The sequence below is a fragment of the Acipenser ruthenus genome, chromosome 2 (genome assembly GCF_902713425.1).
Source record: "Acipenser ruthenus chromosome 2, fAciRut3.2 maternal haplotype, whole genome shotgun sequence".
Taxonomy (NCBI): Eukaryota; Metazoa; Chordata; class Actinopteri; order Acipenseriformes; family Acipenseridae; genus Acipenser; species Acipenser ruthenus.
The window spans coordinates 69,597,698-69,617,147 of record NC_081190.1 but is presented as its reverse complement, the minus strand read 5'-3'; the positions used below and the strand labels follow the sequence as shown (position 1 = coordinate 69,617,147).

Below are 19,450 nucleotides of genomic sequence, written 5' to 3'. Positions count from 1 at the left end.
GAGCTTCCAGAGGGCGGCGCTCAATTGGCCGAGCGCCGCCCAGGGGGAGGGAGGGTTAGGTCGGCCAGGGTGTCCTCGGCTCACCGTGCACCAGCAACCCCTGTGGTCTGGCCGGGCGCCTGCGGGCTTGCCTGTAAGCTGCCCAAGAGTTGCGTTGTCCTCCGACACTGTAGCTCTTGGGTGGCTGCATGGTGAGTCTGCAGAGTGTAAAGAAGCGGGCGGCTGACGGCACACGCTTCGGAGGACAGCGTGTGTTCGTCTTCGCCCTCCCGAGTCAGCGCAGGAGTGGTAGCGGTTAGCTGAACATAATAAAATAATTGGCGATTCCAAATTGGGTGAAAATAATAAAAATAATTGGCAACGACTAAATGTATATAAAAAAAAAATCACATTGTAAAGTATCACATTTAAGAATATTACATTACACAATATCACAGTACAGAGTATCTATCATATTACAGATAAGAGCAGTTGTAAAGTACAAGAAAATCAATAGCAAAAACACCAAATTCAAATAAGAGCAATAAATAAAATACAGTAAATAATTACATGTGAGAATGGGTTCGACTAAGAGCAGTTAACTTATTAAAAATATTTGCTTGTACGAGTAAAGTCCAGTATGAGCACATAGCAAGTATGATAAATGGATGAGAATGATTTCAAATAAGAGCAATTACAAAAAATGTGAATAAGGATACCTATAAGAATAAAATCAAATGTGAGATACAGGAAGTAGTTGTAGTTAAGAGCAGTAGTAGAATACAGCAAGGGGGCGAGAGGGGGTGTAGGGAGAAATTATAGTCTGGAGATAGGAGGGAGCAGAAAGGTCAAGACAGCGATAGGCAAGTACAAGAGTTTTGAATTGGATGCAAGCAGTTATTGGATGAGTTTGAGATGATGTGAGTGCATCCAGGAGGAGATGGCCGAGAGGCAGGTCGAGATACGGGAGGAAACGTTTGGGTCAGAGGGGGGAGGAGAACCAGGCAAGAGCAGTGCCGGAGAGTCCCAGGTCAGCGAGGGAGGAAAGGAGAATGGAGTGGTCGACAGTGCCAAAGGCTGCAGAGAGGTCGAGGAGAATTAAGACAGATGAGAGGCACGGGCAGAGAGTAGAGAGTTAGTGACAGAGAGAAGAGCAGTTTCAGTGGAAAAACCTGATTGGAGGGGTTGAGCAGAGAATGTGTTGACAGGAAAGCAGAGAGCTGGTGATGTACTGCTCGCTCAAGGGTTTTAGAGAGGAACAGGAGAAAGGAGACAGGGCGGTAGTTCTGGAGGGATGAGGGATCAAGGGAGGGTTTTTTTTAAGATGGGGCTGATGCAGGCCTGTTTGAAGTTAGAGGGGAAACAGCCATAGAGCAGAGAGGTGTAGAGCAGGGGAAGCAGCCTGGAAGAGGTGAGTGGGGAGGGGGTCCCAGAGCACACTTGGTGTGTTTATGGCTCTGGAGCAGGGAGCAAAGATCCGGGTCCAAGAGGGTGAGAATGAGGGTAGAATAGTAGGGGTTGCAGAGGGTGATGGGGAGTGGGTGAGCAGAGGACATGGTGTGGGTGGGGAAGGAGGCGAGGTAGTGAAGACTTTGCTGATGTCTGTGATTTTGGAGGAGAAGGAGGCAAAGTCATCAACTGAGATAGTTGAAGGTGAAATGGAGGGGTGGCTAAGGAGGGAGGAGAAGGTATAGAAAAGTTTACGGGGATTGTTAGTGGAAGACTGACTGATAGAGTGGAAGTAGGATCGTTTGGTAGAGGTGAGTGTAGAAGAGAAGGAAGCAAGGAGCGAGAGATAGAGATCCAAGGCAGCAGGGAGATTGGTTTTCTACCATTTCTTTTCAGCAAAGCACAGTTTGGTATGAGCAGAGCAGAGCACGGAGGAGAGCCAGGGAGAGGCGGGCAGGTTGAGGGGCGAGAGGGCAAAGGGAGTCGAGGCAGGAGGTGAGGGATGAGAAAAGGATGGAGGTAGCCGAGTCTACAGAGAGTTGGGAGAAGGAGTCGATAGAGGGGAGGTGCAAGAGAGCGGCAGAGGGAAGACAGAGGGGGAGAGGGAATGGAGGTTTTGACGGAAGGTGACAGAGGGGGTCAGCAGAGCAGGAAGGGATGGGAGAGACAGAGAAGGCGCTAAAGTAGTGATCAGAGATGTCGAGAGGAGTGACCGAAAGGGCGGGGGCCAAGCAGTCGCTGGTGTAGACGAGGTCCGCTGTTTGAGTGTGGGTTGGTGGGGGGGAGGCGAGGAGAGACAGAATGCGAAGGAATGAAGAAGGGGAAGAAATCCAGCAGAGTGGTTAGGGTTGGAGAGGTGGATGTTGAAGTCACCTAGTAGAACAACAGGGGTGGTGGGAGAGGGGAGGGAGGAGAGGAGGAAGTCAAGCTCATCAAGAAAGTGAGTAAGGGGTCCAGGAGGGCGGTAGAGAACAATGAGGAGGAGGCAACAAGGGGAGGTGATTTCAACAGCGTGAAACTCAAAGGTGCTATTATTTGTTTATTTAGCAGACGCCTTTATCCAAGGCGACTTACAGAGACTAGGGTGTGTGAACTATGCATCAGCTGCAGAGTCACTTACAATTACATCTCACCCGAAAGACGGAGCACAAGGAGGTTAAGTGACTTACTCAGGGTCACACAATGAGTCAGTGGCTGAGATGGGATTTGAACCGGGGACCTCCTAGTTAGTGCTAACAGAGAGAGAGAGAGAGAGAGAGAGAGAGAGAGATAGAGGAGGGAGGACAGAAAAGAACAGGGAGGGAGAGAGCAGAAGTCCTGGGCCCCCACCCCGTCCAGAGGGACGAGTAGAGTGGGACAGGACATAGAGAGAGGAAAGGGCAGTCGGAGTGATAGTGTTATCAGGGGAGATCCAGGTTTCAGTGAGAGCTAGGAAGTCAAGAGAGAGGTGAGAAGCGAAGGCAGAGCTAAAATTAGCTTTGTTGGAAGCAGAGCGACAATTCCAGAGGACACCAGAGAGAGCGCAGGGGGGATGAGTAGAGGAAAGGGGGAGAGGCAAGGAGATGAGGTTAGAGGAGTTAGATTTGCGATGGCAGGTAGAAGTCAGAGGACAGGAATGAGAGGATTACTGGGATATTGAAGTTAGTCATGGTAGAAAGCAGTAGAGGAAAGGAATTTAGAAATGGCTATGGACAGGTACAGGAGGAGCGAGAGCATTAAATAATAAAGAGAAAAGAAAGAAATATATGCAAACCTGGTCTGGAGTTGGAGCCTTCAGTTCGATGCTTGGATAGAAAATTTTGCAGCCGGTCCTCGTGTGGACTACCAGTGTAGACTACCGGCCCTTCGGTGATGAGGCCCTTCGTTGAGCTGGCACACTAGATTGGCATCAGTGCTTATATAATGCCCTGGAAGTCAAGAGCTGTTTGCTGCAGACAATTGCTTGCAAATTAGCCTAAATCGATTCAGCCGCGCCCTGTTGCAATTATATATACAGTATATATAATGTGTGTGTGTGTGTATGTATGTGTGTGTGTGTGTGTGTGTGTGTGTGTGTATATATATATATATATATATATATATATATATATATATATATATATATATATATATATTATAATTTATTTATATTATAATTTATTTATTTATTTCTTAGCAGACGCCCTTATCCAGGGCGACTTACATTCGTAAACAAAAATACATTTCAAGAATCACAGTACAAGTAATAATACAATTAAGAGCAAGGTAAAAATACAAAAAATATATCTCAAATGTGTGTATATAATATATATAATTAATAAAAACTGTGTATTAATATTTTTTAGAGAAGCCACAAAAGATACATATTGTCTACTGCAATTAGGATCAGCTTTTTTTTTTTTTTTTTTTTTTTTTCTCTTGTCAATCCCAGCATCTCTGTTTCAGTTGCGGTCTTTTACAAAGAACACCATTAGTGTGTCTATAGAAAACGTTTAGAAAGTGATACAGAATGAGTGATGTGTGTGTGTGTGTGTATCGATACGTAAAACATTACTGCAAGTCTCTGAAGGTCGTATTCATAAAATTAGCAGTATTAAAGCAAAGTAACCTCTGAGTGTCTGTAAGCTAATGCAGTTAGCTAATGGGATAGATCTAATCATTGCGGGAAGTTCATTTTGATTGATTGCAGCAACATGCTGACCTCAGAACCGAGGAAGAGGGAGTGTTCAGAGCAGGCCCCTTTGTTTACCCCTTTGTTGTCTTGTTTGTAGTGTAAGCATAATAATTGTGGGAGATTTAAGGAATGTGGTCTACATCCACGTATTTAAAAAGTGCCTGCCTACAGTACATTAGTTCCACGTCTATCTGCCTGTGAACCCCTATTCTATCTATCGTTGCTCTATGTAAAATACTTTTCAGGATGTGTAATGGTGCTAAGAATGATACAGAACTTTGTATTTTTATTTCTATAGCTTCCTTTTGTAGTCACTTTTATTATTTCATTTTACACACCTAGAGCAGTGTTGACATACTGGACGTTCATTCAGGTACAATGATTTTTTAATTTCACTTCTTACTGGTTAGCTCTGCTGCCCCTTATTTAGGTAAGAGAATGGTTACGCAACATGCAATATATATATATATATATATATATATATATATATAATGTTATTTAGGAGTACAGTAAATGGACATAATTGCAGAAAGTGTGGTTATAATCAATTGTGCCTTATTACAGTACAACAGAAAATACAGTAGGATGGAAAAAAAAAGATAGCAACTACTCTGTCGCACAGTAAAATGAAAATGTTAGATTGACTGCACAAGGGAGTAACAGAAAGCAAATATATTAAAAATATACAACAATCCTTCGCATATCCGACTGCGGTGGGACCAGAGTAGGGGCGGATGTAGAAAGTTGGATAAATTAATCCATTCTACACAGCTGTAACAATTACTATATTCACACAATTATTGTTTTGAGATTCAGCTTTTATTAGGGAGCTCCCCTAAATCCCTTGTTTAGAAAGATACAGGGTATTAATGCGTATTAATGTGTGGGTGCGTACATTCGCTGCTGAGTGACAGGCAGGAGAGCGAGATGGAGGTTGAAGTTGATAGGCATGGAGCATATACAACACAGTGTATGAAAACTTTGGTAAGATCTACAAGATCTGAACTAATCTTCTCTGTTCAATAATAAACTAGCGTTGCTGAAGAGGTTGATCGTGGCGGAGAAATGGTTAGGGTGGATATGTGACGTGCGGAAAAGCGACAGATTACTGTATATAGGTAAAAAAATAGATACGGTTTGATTTGTATTGCTTTAAATGCAAGATCCAATATATATATATATATATATATATATATATATAGATAGATAGATAGACTCTCAGTTGCTAAACAGTCTGTTACCCTGGTGTACTAAATTTCAGTAATTTTAACAGTATTCAGTTTGTAATGTAATCAACTCTGGTAGCACTGTAAAGTTCATTGGTTGGTGTTTCTGTATAATGCAGTTTACAATCCTTTAGGCAATTCAAATGAGTATTACCTCATGTACTAGTGTCCTCTTCTCCAGACAACAACATTACAAGTAAGAGAGAACACTAGTTATGTTACAGCTCATGTTCATATGTTACAGCTCATATTCATTCCTCTTCCTTCAAAATCTGAAATCTGTGTTTGCATTTGATGCAAATGTGTTCACTTACCATACTACGTGCAAAGTGATGCAGTACAACCACTTCACATTGTTTTTAGAGGAATATTATAATTGAAATGTATTTGCAGAATATTAAAATAAATGATCTCCCAGAGGTGGTTTAATTACTGTAATCTGGTATTACGCCATCATTTCTTACCAAAACCACCTGCAAAAAAGCACTAGGTAGGATTATATACTTAAATTCATATTTTACTATGATTTGTTCTCCTGCTCTAATTTTTATACTTTTAATAATTGAATGCTGCTTCAGTTATTCTCCAAGAAATGGATATGCAAATGTCCTGGTTTACAAAAAAAAAAAAAATTCTAATAAAGAATTCATGAATTGAGATCAGTAGTACTCTGAATTTGAAATAGGCTTCCAAGACATTCAATCCAACATTCTGATCCATGCTTGGGGGTAAATAGTCTAAAAACAAGCTCTGGTAAGTTTTTTTTTTTTAACCAGTGTGAAACAAAAATGTTGTTTCTACGATACAGAAAAAAGCTACAGTACTTACTGTACCTCAGTGCTTGGGTTTCACGAGACTCCTCCTAACTACTTTCAGTTCGCTGCCAATGTTAGTTTTCTTTTCCTCCCCCCCAGCACTCTTATCCTTGCACAGGTTCATTCATTTTGTGGGGTCGAGTGACAATCATGGATGTGTTCTCAGAGCTCTGTGAAATTCACTTGAAGGGACATGAATCTGAGAGACAAAACTATGTTATGTGTAGGCCACTTAAACTTCAGGGGTGAATGCTTCTCTATGTAGTTGTTTTGTTATGTTTTTATTATATTTCTTTGTTGAAAATAAATAATGGTTCAGCCCTAATGCAAGTGCATCATTGTATTTCAGTTGGGCTATCTCAGTTAACTGAGCTTACAGCAATATATGCTTAATGCCTGACGCAAACAATAACAAATGCTGCTTGATAACCATAATCTCTTCATTATACTCTCCTCTTGTATTCTGCACAGCTGCAGGTCTGGTTATTTGGTCAACAATGATATTGATTTAGTTTTGTGTTTCATGCAGCCTTGTTTTGCTAATATTAATAACTTGACACCAGTGATTTTTTTTTTTTTTTTGCATTTTTCCAAAGTATTGAGTAATTTTAATTAAAAGAAATCCAGTATGAAGACAAAATGTTCTGCTCTAAGGGACTACAGTAATTCCCGCTCCATGTGTTTTACAAATAGTAATGTATGGTACAAGTGATAATGATACTGCAGCTGATAACGGGTACATACTTATCTAGGGAATTGTAATACAAAAGTACAGTCAGTTGCCCAATAACTCTGGCTGATTTTTAGGTGAACCAGGATTTGCTTCTATCAAGGAAGAGCAGGTTTCTGTTGTCTAGGTGAAGAAAGGGTCAAACAGTATCCCTTTGCATGTACTCCTGCAGTACCTTCAAACCTTGATGTGCATTTTTGTTAGCAACAGCACGGAGCATCTGCAGATCATTCGGCAGACATATTCTAAATGGGAGCATGGTTTCTACAAGCTGGCTTTCTTTTTTTTTTTTTTTTTAAGATATACTGGTTTTGTATTGTTAATGCGCTTCTCCTGGCTCAGATTACCTGGGGTTTGCTGCTGGTTGAGTGGCTGTGCCTACACGTCTAGTGTTTCCACTACGGAGGGCTGCCGTGTGTTACCTGCTGCTCCATACCGAGGATATCGCACTGCTCATTATAATGTTTTCAGCAGCTCAGCAGATGGGAGGCAGTTTGCAGGAGGAACGACACAGATTAACATTGTTTCTTTGCTATCCACACATTTAAGTTTTTCCTTTTATTTATGGCAGTAACTAGTGTTGTTGTTTCTGTAGGTATTCTAGCACATGTGAATGTACCTCTGGGACACCAGAGTTCAAAATTAAACTCCCATTATATAGCAGTTTGATCCAGTCCTTATTTTACTATGAGTTTTACCTGAGTGTGTGGGTTCAGACATGCACTATCTACCTAAATTTCAGTAAAATGCATTTGAATCATTAGTTCAGGCAATATGCTTATGTGTTACAGAAAACAACAGAAACACTCATATTCTGTTCTGATGCAATAGCATAGCCTACCATGGAACACAATAATAAAATCTTACTCTGGTGATTTTTTTTAACTTGGGTAACAAAATCAAAGCCTTTCATATAAGAAACACAATATTATATTGCTGGAATTACCCTTATAAACAAAATAAGGGTATTCTCTCGCTCTGAGTCCTCGTGCAGGGGGTAACAAGATATTTCCTCGCTAAAGCTGCCAGATGGGGATATCAGTCTTTCCTTTTCTTCCATCACAGTAACGGGTTGTCCATTGTCAGAATGTGAGGGGTCAACTTGAGGTAATCATTTATTTCGCTGTCATCTGTTGCTGACCGTGGATTTCTTCCTTCCTCAAAGTGACGTCCAAACATTTCTGCATAGTTCATTTCAGTTTTGGACTTTTTCGATTTGAGGCTCCGCGTCCGCGGCAGCACTTTCTGAGGCGTCATCATCACAGGGCTGGCAGGTGGCAGCAGCTACCATGGCAGCAGCAGAATCACAGGATCTTGACTGGTTCAGATTCAGAACCAATTCTGAAAGGTGGTGTTTGGCTGCCTGTCTCACGTCATTCTGTAGAAACTGCAGGTGCTTGAAACGTGGGTCCAACAGGCATGGCATGATGGGAAGTGTTTCCGCAAGTCCTTGCTGATCCAGTTTGAATAGCTTCGTTAGTTGCTTGCTGACTTCTGCCTTAAAGGCTTGTGTAACAAATTCATAATGGTAAATGAAAGAAAGCCCCACATGCTGTTCTGCACACATAATAGTGGTTGCTTTTGCCAGCGGTCTTAGTACAGGTAACAACTGCTCTATCAGCTCCCAGACGTTACTTTTCAACAACAGCCACTTTTGTGACAGTTTCATCAGTCAGGACAGTCTGAACAGCCAGTCATTGCTCAAATATGCACTCCAACATGATGAACATTAGAGTTCCACCGTGTGGCGCAGTCGTTCAGAAGCTTGTTTTGTTAGTAGACGGACTGAACTTGCTGTTTTTTCAGCTCCTCTTTGTGATATCCTCTTTGTAAGTGGCCATTGCAGAGCGACAGAAATGCCCCACAGCTCGTCTTGCTGCTTCTACTGCTTTGGAGATGTCAGGAAGACTTAAACCTGCCTTGATCGCTAATTGTAGTCTATGGCCGGAACAGCCCAGGTCATTCGGGAACAGATCACAGATCTCCATTGCCAGATTCATATTGCTGACATTGTCATGAACCGTACAAAAAACATAAATGCCCCACTCCTGCACAATATTGTTCATACGTTCAGAAATATTTACAGCAGTGTGTCTTTCAGACATAATTGCAGTTTGCAATACTTTAGACTTCAGCTGCCATGATTCTGTTATGTAATGTGCAGTTACAGTAATGGAAGCATCCATTGTGACCGATGTCTAGAGATCAGTTGTGAGACAAACGCTTTGTTTTAAGTTCTGCAGCAAGCTGGCTTTTTACATTGTCATACTTGCATTTAATTTGTTTCCAGACGCTAGCGCAGGATAGGATTGTGTACCCGGGTTCAAAAAAATGGATAAGATCCTGAAATCCCTGCCCATGAATTGCTGAAATTGGACGTACATCTTTCACAACGAATGCTATTAGTTTTTCCGTTATTTCCTGTTTACGTCTTTCATTTATTGGACGCTTCTAAAATTCAGAAATTTGACTGCCTTTTCTGCGTATCACTTGCCTTGACTGCAGTACCACTCGTTGCTTGACTTTCACCCGACAGGTTTAATGGATGTTTTCCTCTGAGGTGCGCATGTATAGACAATCTGCTTTGGTTGTATTTGAGCACTTTCTGACAAAGTGTGAATTGTACTTCACGTTTGTCTTCCTGTTTTTTGAAGTACTTCCACACTAAACTAGTTTTTGCGTGTGGCAATGCGCCCCGCCCCTGTGTGCATTTGTGTGTTATGTGTTGTATGTTGCGTGTGTTAATGTTGGTGTATAGTCATTGGTACACGGGATATAAACGGGTCTGTGTTTCACGTGTATTTAAAAGTGTAGATTTGTATTTAGGCACGAGGAGGGCACAAATCACTTCACGTGCTGGTTAAATGTAATATGTGAGCACGGGGTTGCACAGAATTAATTCACGTGCTGGGATTCAAGTGAATAATTAATTAGTAATTGAATCCCAGCACAATAGTATATATAGACGCACATTTCATTCAGTCAGGGTTGGGTGTTCGAGAGTGGAGAACGGGTGAGAGAGAGAAGGAGAAACGTAAAATAAGATCGTAAATATAAGTGTTTGTACTCACCGTGTTTGTTTGTCTCCGTGCACCGTTTGTCTGTGTAGTCCGTTTTGTTTGTCTATTTATTTTGGCGTGAAGTGCCGTGTCCTGTTTTGTTTCAAACCTTTTATTTTCTGTTCTGTTTATTAAATGCTGAGCGCGATCACGCGCTCAGCCTCACCAAAACCCCAAGTCTCTGTCTGTTTATTTCCTGCATCTGGTCTGACGCCACCCACTCCGGCCATCTTTGTGACACGCGTTTCTTTTGATGCTGAAGTACTCATATCGGATGTATCATCCGCCATTTTAGCAAATGGTTTGAATGGTCACATGACATTTCCGGTTCGTTGAATACCAGCACTGAGGTCAACTACGTTCAAATTTAGTCGACTAGTTGGCCATTTGGTGCTACCGTTAGTGCTTGTATGTATCTAAGCAGCGAGAACCACTTATTTAGCTGAGATTAAACTTGGCTACGACATTCTTTTGGTATTTGAGAGTATCCAAATCTGGATTTATCAGCAGATCCGTCTGTCACTTAGTTTTCTAGAGATGTGTTAAAGGGGACCATGACAAGCTTTACACAGGCAAATCAAAACCAAAACAAGGAATGTTTATTTACAAAGCAGTCAAATCAGGTAGTTTGACTGTCGTATCCGTGGGGACAATGGTTTACACTTGTACGTTTTTCAAATGTTTTTTTCAAAACCTGATTTGTTACTAATGTCTGTGTATATGTTTTTCAAAAAATAATAATCAGTAATACAAATTTTACAAACTGGTTTGTGCATTTCAGTGTTTGTACCTTTTCCTCAAATACATAAAAATAAAATACACCAACAATTAATATTCTAGACTGAACACAAACTGACCTGACTAAAAAAAGATAAGGAATTATCAAGCCAATTCATAGTCCATATAGACAACATCTTTTGAGTCCAAGGGTTTTTCTTCAAGCAGGAAGTGTTTCATTTTATGACGAGAACCTTTTGTGAGGTCTAATGATATTTACACAGGCATGTACTGGAAACAGACTTTGAGATGATTGTGTAAACAGAACTTTATACTCTTTTGTGAAGACTGAAAACATTCTATGTCTTATCTGAGGGAAAAGCTGTTCTTTAAATTAATCCCCCCTGTAGGTTACCCCTAAGAGAATTTGAACCAGTAATCTGTAACCTCAAAGGCTAGCGTATGTTTCCAACGGTGCTACTGTATCACTATGGGGTATTGGTGATGTATTATAACTCTGGGCTAGTTTTGCTTCATTTCCATCCTTTATTCATTAATTTTCTAATCCTGATAGACAATGGGATGTGTAAATTCTGATAGACAATGGGATGTGTGCCCTATATCCTAGACAATTTAAAAGCCAGTGTTACTGGTAGATAAAGAATAACTTATTTTATTGGCGATTGTATCAAAATATCATATTATGCATCTAGTGAGTTTTGATATTTATGATTACAATGGGCTGTTCAGTTCATTTTAACAACAATGATTGTCAATGCGTTTTTATTTCTTCTTACAGAGAAATGACTTGTACTCACTGTTACAGTACATGTTTGATTTACATAACCTGTACACCATTTTAATAGTCTAAACAGGAGCCTTTTTAAATGTTCCAGACCAGGATTACAAAAATAAAACCTGTTTGGATCGTGAACTTTGTCTGTCTTCTGTTTCCTAATCACATCGCCACTACACCTACGCACTGCAAACCACACTGCCACAGGGACAGATTTACAGTTCTTGCAAAAAATCATTTTTTAAGATGCAGTGTGTTTTGGTGAAGCACTGATTTATTGTATGTTATTTTAAATGTTATTATCTCCTAGATTTCTCTAATATCAAGTCCTTTTTGTAAGATCGAGTCCTTACAGTACAATTCTTTTACGAAAACAATAACTTGCAGAAGCATGACAAGTTAATTGAATTTCAAAAATACTCACCAATTACAACAGCATCTGTTCGTTTAAGACAACACATTTATAGAAATACTATTCCTAGAAATACTTAGGAGTTCACTTACTAATGTCTAACAATGAATGTAATTATAATCTAGTTTAACTAAAAAAAAAAAATTAAAAAAAAAACCTAGAAAAGTCAAACACTTCCACATAGATACAAACAGCAGAGCTTGCAGCTGATGTACACCAGTAAAGTGCACTGTAAGTCTTGAACATGTATTAATCATTTTAATGTACAATGTAGTCTAAACAGGAGCCTTTTTAAATGTTACTGCTGATCAATGAATAGCCCCCCCCCCCCCCCCCCCAAGAACCAGTAACTTGACATATACTGAATTGTTATGGTTACAGCACAGCACTTGCTTTGCATAATCTTTGCCTTCAACTGAATGGTAGCGTCGGAATACTGTGTTTTGATGTGATCGGAATCAGAGGTCAGGGCAAGTACCTGAAACCCCACCTGCACCAAAGAGGATGATTTTATTATCAGCTTCCTGATGTGTATGAATTGATTTCAACAGACGACTTGTTGTTACTGGCCTTCAAGACACTGCAGTGCAAATCTAGTGTTAACAAACCACGACGAGGTGCACTTTAAACTGAGGCTTGTTTGTTTATTGCTGTAACTTCATTTGCTTTTATATGTCTGATAGGTGTTTTCTCTTCGTATCCTTCTTTTTCTATTTTGTTTTTCCTTCTTTTATTTTTACATTTTATTATTTTTTGTTTAATTTCTGTAAGTCGCTTTGGATAAAAGTGTCTGCTAAATAATTTAATAATAATGAAAGAATAAGGAAAGATTTCATGCATGCCTTGAACGATATCCAATGGCTATGCTTGGATGCAAAGATCACACAAGGCATTATATTTCATTTTGTTTAATCCTTTCATGATTCTTGCTTAAACTTGCATTTATGTACTTCCAAGTCTTGCGTGAACCTGACAGTTGCATTTTCATTGGTAAGGGAATGGTTGGTTCAAGTAAACTAAAGTCCTGCCATGTTTATAAAACGGCAGGTATCAACATTGCAACCTAGTTGTCTGATTTAGTTCTATTAGAGTTCACTTACTGTATCTCAGTATAATTGCACAGCATTCTCTCTAGACTTCAAAAAAAAAGTACTGTAAGGGATTTATTTTTAATTTAATAAGTCATTTCATTACAGCATTACTCGTTCCAGTATTCTGATATCATTGCACACCTGGGTTCTGAGACCAGTGGCTGACACTTAAGTACTTGTCCCAGGTGTGTAATTATGTCTGAATAATGAACACCTTGTTGTTTTATTAATTGTGTTAGTAAAATCTTCTCCAACAAAAGTGTGGACAAGCTTCACCTCACAATCCAATCTCTGTCTGTTCCTTAAAGTGGTTATATTTTGAAGTCTTTCAACAAACATGTTTTATAAAAAAAATGAAACCTGGATCAGCAGAAGTTATTTGCCATTCAAATGACCTTTAAATGCTTGTGCATAAGCAGTGACCTCCCATCTAGTGAGATGGGAATTTGCATCCCAGCAAGCTCACAAGGGGAGTGCAAGCCTATTGGAGGATGCCACTGCAGACCCAGCATTTTGGGCAACAATAATAAAAACGGAGTCTAGGTCTGTGACCGAATGATTCTTGGTGATAAATCTCCTTCACGACCTGTAAGGACGCAGTGTAAAGGGAACAGAGTGCCCTAGACTGGATGGCCTGACAATTAATTCCCAGGGTTAGGTGGAAGTTGGCCATCTAGAAAGGGGGCACAGCTGCGGTACATTGTCGTCGCTCCAGAGGGAAAGCGATGTGGCAGCCGCGGATTGGAGGAGAAACTGTTGCACTTGCTAACCAAGGGGGCGTGACTGAAGGTACAAAAGGGGACGTGGCTTGGTGATCTGTTCCATTTGTTTATGGTTAAGAGAATGCTAAAGGACGAGTGAAATATTACAGTGAGTGTCTAGTGTTTGTTTGTTTGTTTGTTTGTTTGTTTGTATTGTCGGTTCTAATTGTACTGTTTGTTATTTATTAGACGGCTAACACGATCCGGAGCTGTCACTACAAGCCAGCACTAAACCTGGATAACACTGCACCATTGTACACAAATAAATTGTATTTTCACCACAAGCACAATAACAATCACTCTGGACTTGTGAACGTGTGTCTTTATGTGTGTTATACTGTGTTTCATTAATTACGAACTGTGTCTCATTATTTCGGGACTGCAACCCATTGTTTTGAAACGGTGCAATACACATTGCTGTGTATTGCCTGGGATTATTCTTTGTGGTTGCCAGACCAGGATTACAAAAATAAAACCTGTTTGGATCGTGAACTTTGTCTGTCTTCTGTTTCCTAATCACATCGCCACTACACCTACGCACTGCAAACCACACTGCCACAGGGACAGATTTACAGTTCTTGCAAAAAATCATTTTTTAAGATGCAGTGTATTTTGGTGAAGCACTGATTTATTGTATGTTATTTTAAATGTTATTATCTCCTAGATTTCTCTAATATCAAGTCCTTTTTGTAAGATCGAGTCCTTACAGTACAATTCTTTTACGAAAACAATAACTTGCAGAAGCATGACAAGTTAATTGAATTTCAAAAATACTCACCAATTACAACAGCATCTGTTCGTTTAAGACAACACATTTATAGAAATACTATTCCTAGAAATACTTAGGAGTTCACTTACTAATGTCTAACAATGAATGTAATTATAATCTAGTTTAACTAAAAAAAAAAATTAAAAAAAAAAACTAGAAAAATCAAACACTTCCACATAGATACAAACAGCAGAGCTTGCAGCTGATGTACACCAGTAAAGTGCACTGTAAGTCTTGAACATGTATTAATCATTTTAATGTACAATTAATCAGCAATAGTGTCATGGAAATTAGTTTTAAAAAAAAATAAAGCAATACTAGTAATTTTGGATCCAGTCGAGCCCAAGTTGTTTTCAGTATAAGCATCACAATTGGCTTACGGGAAATGACAGCTGGAATTCCTGTTGTGGAACCTGCAGATACTGGACTAAACGGGTGGAACACGTAAAACACTGGAATGTAAAGCTGGTATTCCACCCCATTCAGTGACACACGGTGTGCACAATGTGTTTTTACAGCTGAACTGGGGTGCCATTCTGCAGTGCTTGCCAGACACCAATCACTTGCAGCCTATGGGTAACGCTCTGGAAACCATAAACACAATGGCATCAAGCAGTTGGGAGGAGGTAAAACCTTAGTTATGTCTCTTTTTAGTCCTATCGTTTCACTGTTTTGAGGTGGGCTGGTGGTGTTTAATTGTTGTAGCTTAGCACAGAGTAAGTCATAACTTTCCTGTTCTCAGATCTGAAACAGGGTCTCCTTAGCTACCAGTTCTTCCACAAATGTTACAGCACCACAAGGCATTGCCTTATAATCATGCAACTGGTAATACAGGCATTCATTGTCTTTATGATGACAGTGAATGATTCACAGCTGTACATTTGTGAGGTGTGAGGTCTCATTCTTTGGTGTGGTTTGCAGTATTTTAGCAGAGTAATGTACATCTTTATTGCGTTATGCTTTAACTAGAGAATAATGGGTTCAATTGAAGTATTCATACCTAGGGTAATTCCAGCAAAGATTAGATGCCTTTTGTAGTATAGCAATGTTCAGTTTGATACTGTGTAATGGACTATATTCATAGAAGACAGTGTTTAGCAACATACCATATTTTTAGAAACGTTCTGTATCATATATCAGACCACATATACATGATACCACTATATCTTACTGTATGACACACATTACATTGACTTGTTGATATGTAATAGTCTTGTTTTAGTCTTATAATATCCTTGGTGGGTTTGCCAGTTCTGACAACCTGCTCTGTTTGACTTGCTGTTCCAAACTTCTCTGACTCTCACTCAGTCACTGATGACAAAGAATTCATTCAGATTTTTGTAATAGAAACAAGCAAAAATACCAAAATAGCTTTTTACAAATACATTTTACAAAACACCTGGTGCATTACTTTTGCTGGTCAGCTATGTCATTGTCAAGGCTCTTATTTTCATTTAAAATATCCAGAGTATTTATTTATTACAAAAACTAAAAACGGATGAAATTGCTGCAAGCATGTAATTAGAAAAAAAGGCAACAGAGAGAGATAAAATAATTAAATATGCTGTGGTGTATTTTGTCAATTATATTTCATTGCAGTTAATATGTAGTACCACTAGGTTAAACCCAGACTATGGGAGCCCAGAGGTAGCAAACAAATTGCAATGGGGTCCACTGTGAAACATAAACTGAGCACCAGAAATATTTCATTTTCTTAGTATAATCAGTATTTTAATATTCTTGAGTGATCCAAAATTATATAGGTGAAGCTCAATAAAAACTAAACTAAATCAGTAAAAACTAAAAAAAAGTCTTGGTAATTATTATTATTTTTTTAAATTTATTATTATTTTTTTATTTCAAAAGCAAGCACCTTTTAATAAGAACATGACACGCTGGCTACAATGAGCCACAAAAACACCTGACTGACTTGGAGCCCAAAAAATAACTAGTATGTCTTTATTATATAGACGTTTTCAGACCAGTATGTTATGTTATGTATTCTTAAGGCCACCGCATGTGATGCGATTTTTTTAAATTGTAGATGAGACACTTTCACAGCGACATGACCATACACACCAGAAGCAACAGATCGGAAAACTGCCAGATCAATAAAACTTAAAAAAAAAAAAATTCTATTGGCAAAACTATGATCAAGACTGTTACATATGCATCAACATAATGTAGTTATTTTTTCCACCAGTTATAGCCCTTATACATTTTTTTGCACTGTATTTTTGCAGTTTTCCCCTTGCTTTTCCCTTGGTTATACTATGCATTTACCATAGTTTGCCATGTTTTATGAATGTTTTACTATACCTTACAATTATTTACAATGCTTACCCATGCTTTCAAAGTGCTTTATTACACTTTTCTATGCTTTTACTATGAGAAACTTTTATAAGGGAGAGAGTATAAGGGAGTGTCATATGGTTTTATTGTAGTGCTTTTACCTGGTTTTGTTCAACACTCAATAGTGCTGAATTTAGTTTCTTTACATATTTCTAAATACACTTATTAGCTACCTTTATTTGGATCCCCAATCAAACTATTGTAAATACTGTACTTGCAAACTAGGGTGTGGGTCCTAATACAGTAGCCAGTAAGTGTTATATTCAAGAAAAGCAGTGTCCCAGTTGAAATCAGTTTGAATGTAATCTGCTGCCCATTTGTAGGGGGGTAATCCACTGTCTGTGTTAAATACAGGGACAAACGTTTTATTCTCCTGAGCACAACATCTCAGGAGAATATGTATGTTTACTCTGTAATAACTGTGGGGTATTGCCCACTAATTCTTTTCACCAAAGATAATTAGCATGTTAACAATTTAGTCACATTTATTTTAGTTTAATTAACTTGGTCTTTGAAATTGTAAGAGCTAGGATTTTGGATAAATAAAATGCTTTTGGGAATACTTCATTACTGAAATCTCTTCATTGGATGGAAAAGCAAGCAGCAAGCACACGTTTTTGTGATTAAACCAGCCACTACGACACATGCAAATTATTGACTCGCACATATCCACGGTAGAGTAGAACTGTAGCACCTGGGAAGCAAGCATGCTGGAAATGACTACAGAACTAACAACGTAGTCTTCAGTAACGTCAGAAAAAAACAATGGGAAGCTCAATGGAGATTAGTGATAAATCACAGAGCCTTGTGATTATTTTTTTATGAACCAAAAGATAAACGAGGTATCTGTATAAACAAGTCTGGTAGAGGCAGTGGCTCAGGACAGACAGCAAGCATCTGATTACCTGCCTGGTATTCAGAGCGAGTGCTAGGCTAGGCACCACCCAGCCACACACCCACGCACACACACAGCCTCCTTTGCAAATCCTCATTGTACTCTGCATTACCATGCACTGTGCTCACCTAGTAAGGACTCACGCTCTCCCGGTGGGTATAAGGGGGAGCTTATAGACTGCTCTGAGAAACTGTTTACGTTATCGAATCAAGCGTATCATCAGCCAGGAAGGTTACAGTGAATGAAGAGAAACTGGTAAACTGGATTGGACGTTCATTCTCCTGCCTTTTTACTTCCCCTTAAGCTGGAAGGGTAAGTGCTGCAGCATTTCATTTATTTATTTATTTTGTATTGCAGTGCACTGAAACCTAAAGGAACTGGTCTAGCAAAGGGACCGAGTGCTTGTAAAAAAAAAAAAAAAAAACTGCTAAGAGGTTTACGATGACAGTTCGTTTGGTGACTGCAAGTACAGGTCAGCACTGTTCTATGAAGTAAAAGGATTGACCATAATGGGTGTTTCACAGAAACCTGATATATCTTGCTTGTAACCTGGTGTCATGTGTGTAAAACTGAGTTTCAGGGATTCTGTTTTATTGCTTACAGTAGCCCTGTGGAGATTTTGCAGTCCTGGTTCAACGATCGCATTGAAACACATTAGGTTGCAAGATGCTAAGACTGATCTGATTTCAAATGGATGGTAGGATTCAGTTATTTTACAATGGGGGGTGGGGGGGGTACTGTAATCTGTATGTTGTGCTACCATCTGTTGTAATAATGTCACGTACGGCAAGTAGTTTTGTTTTACATTTTCAAAGTGTGGTGGTTCTTGGTTTACAGTCACTGTTTTTGAGTGCTCTGATTCATGGTTGCAGTTTTGTTTTGAAATAAAACTGGATTTGGTTTCTATTTATGTGCGGTCCTGTTGCAATAGAAACATGAATCCACTTTATTACTTGCATGCATGGTTCTTGCATGATCCAAGCTAGTACTTTGATTCAAAATTGGTGACAGACACAAAAAACTGTCATAAAAGCCAATTGGGTACAATTGTATATCTATTCATAACTAAAAAACAAAACGAAACAAAAAAAATACTCAAAAGTAGAAACGAAAATGTATGAAATCCAATGATTTCCAGTTCCAGTTTCGGTCAGAAGTCTTTCTCCATGTCTTTCATGTAGAATACATTTCAAAAGATTTCTAACTGAAAATTGTGTAATTTTAAAGTGTAATTGTTTAAATTAAGTATTTACAGTTATTTTTAATGTCATTTGTTTTAATATATATTTCATATCTGACCTTAAACAATGAATTTCATCTTGGATTAAGTGCTATAAAGTATTGTACATTATCTTTTATATTATACCTTGATATAAGCGTATTGTTCGATTTTTGCTGGCACAGTGTTGTCAGCTAGTTTTAAGGTGGGCCGCCTTCTATCTTGAGCAGAGAAAGGAATTAAGTTTCCCATCTGCTTCTGAAAGAGTCTGGTGTCACACAATCTGTATTTGTCAGTTTGCTGGAGTTTTAGACAGGAATGTAGATTGATATAACAATCTTCAGTCAACTGGAGGGACTGAGTTCAGGTTTCATATTCAAAGCTTACTAAACATCACAGATCACAGAGTACACTTGACTGAGTTTTTGTGCTCACATGCATTCCAATTCAAGTTAAACCAAATTAGATGATAATATGGATGGTTTCACTGTAGGCTTCATTTTGTTAGATGTGTCCATTTTTGTTGT

General features: G+C 39.0%; 1 protein-coding gene across 5 annotated transcripts in view; it reads left to right on the top strand.

The window, feature by feature from the left end:
* Window positions 1–19,450, top strand: part of LOC117408545 (coronin-2A-like) — a 72,643-nt gene that overhangs the window by 26,096 nt on the left and 27,097 nt on the right. Inside the window, exons 1-2 of one of the 5 annotated variants that reach the window (XM_058999901.1) lie at window positions 17,809–18,016; window positions 18,308–18,401. The exons of 2 other annotated variants lie outside the window; for them this stretch is intronic. In XM_058999901.1, coding sequence (XP_058855884.1) covers window positions 18,399–18,401 — 3 coding nt within the window. In that variant the 5' untranslated portion in view covers window positions 17,809–18,016; window positions 18,308–18,398. Of the gene's footprint in view, window positions 1–14,970; window positions 15,084–17,808; window positions 18,017–18,307; window positions 18,402–19,450 lie in introns of those variants that run through there. 2 more of the 5 variants (XM_034013623.3, XM_034013626.3) reach the window with 2 other exon arrangements.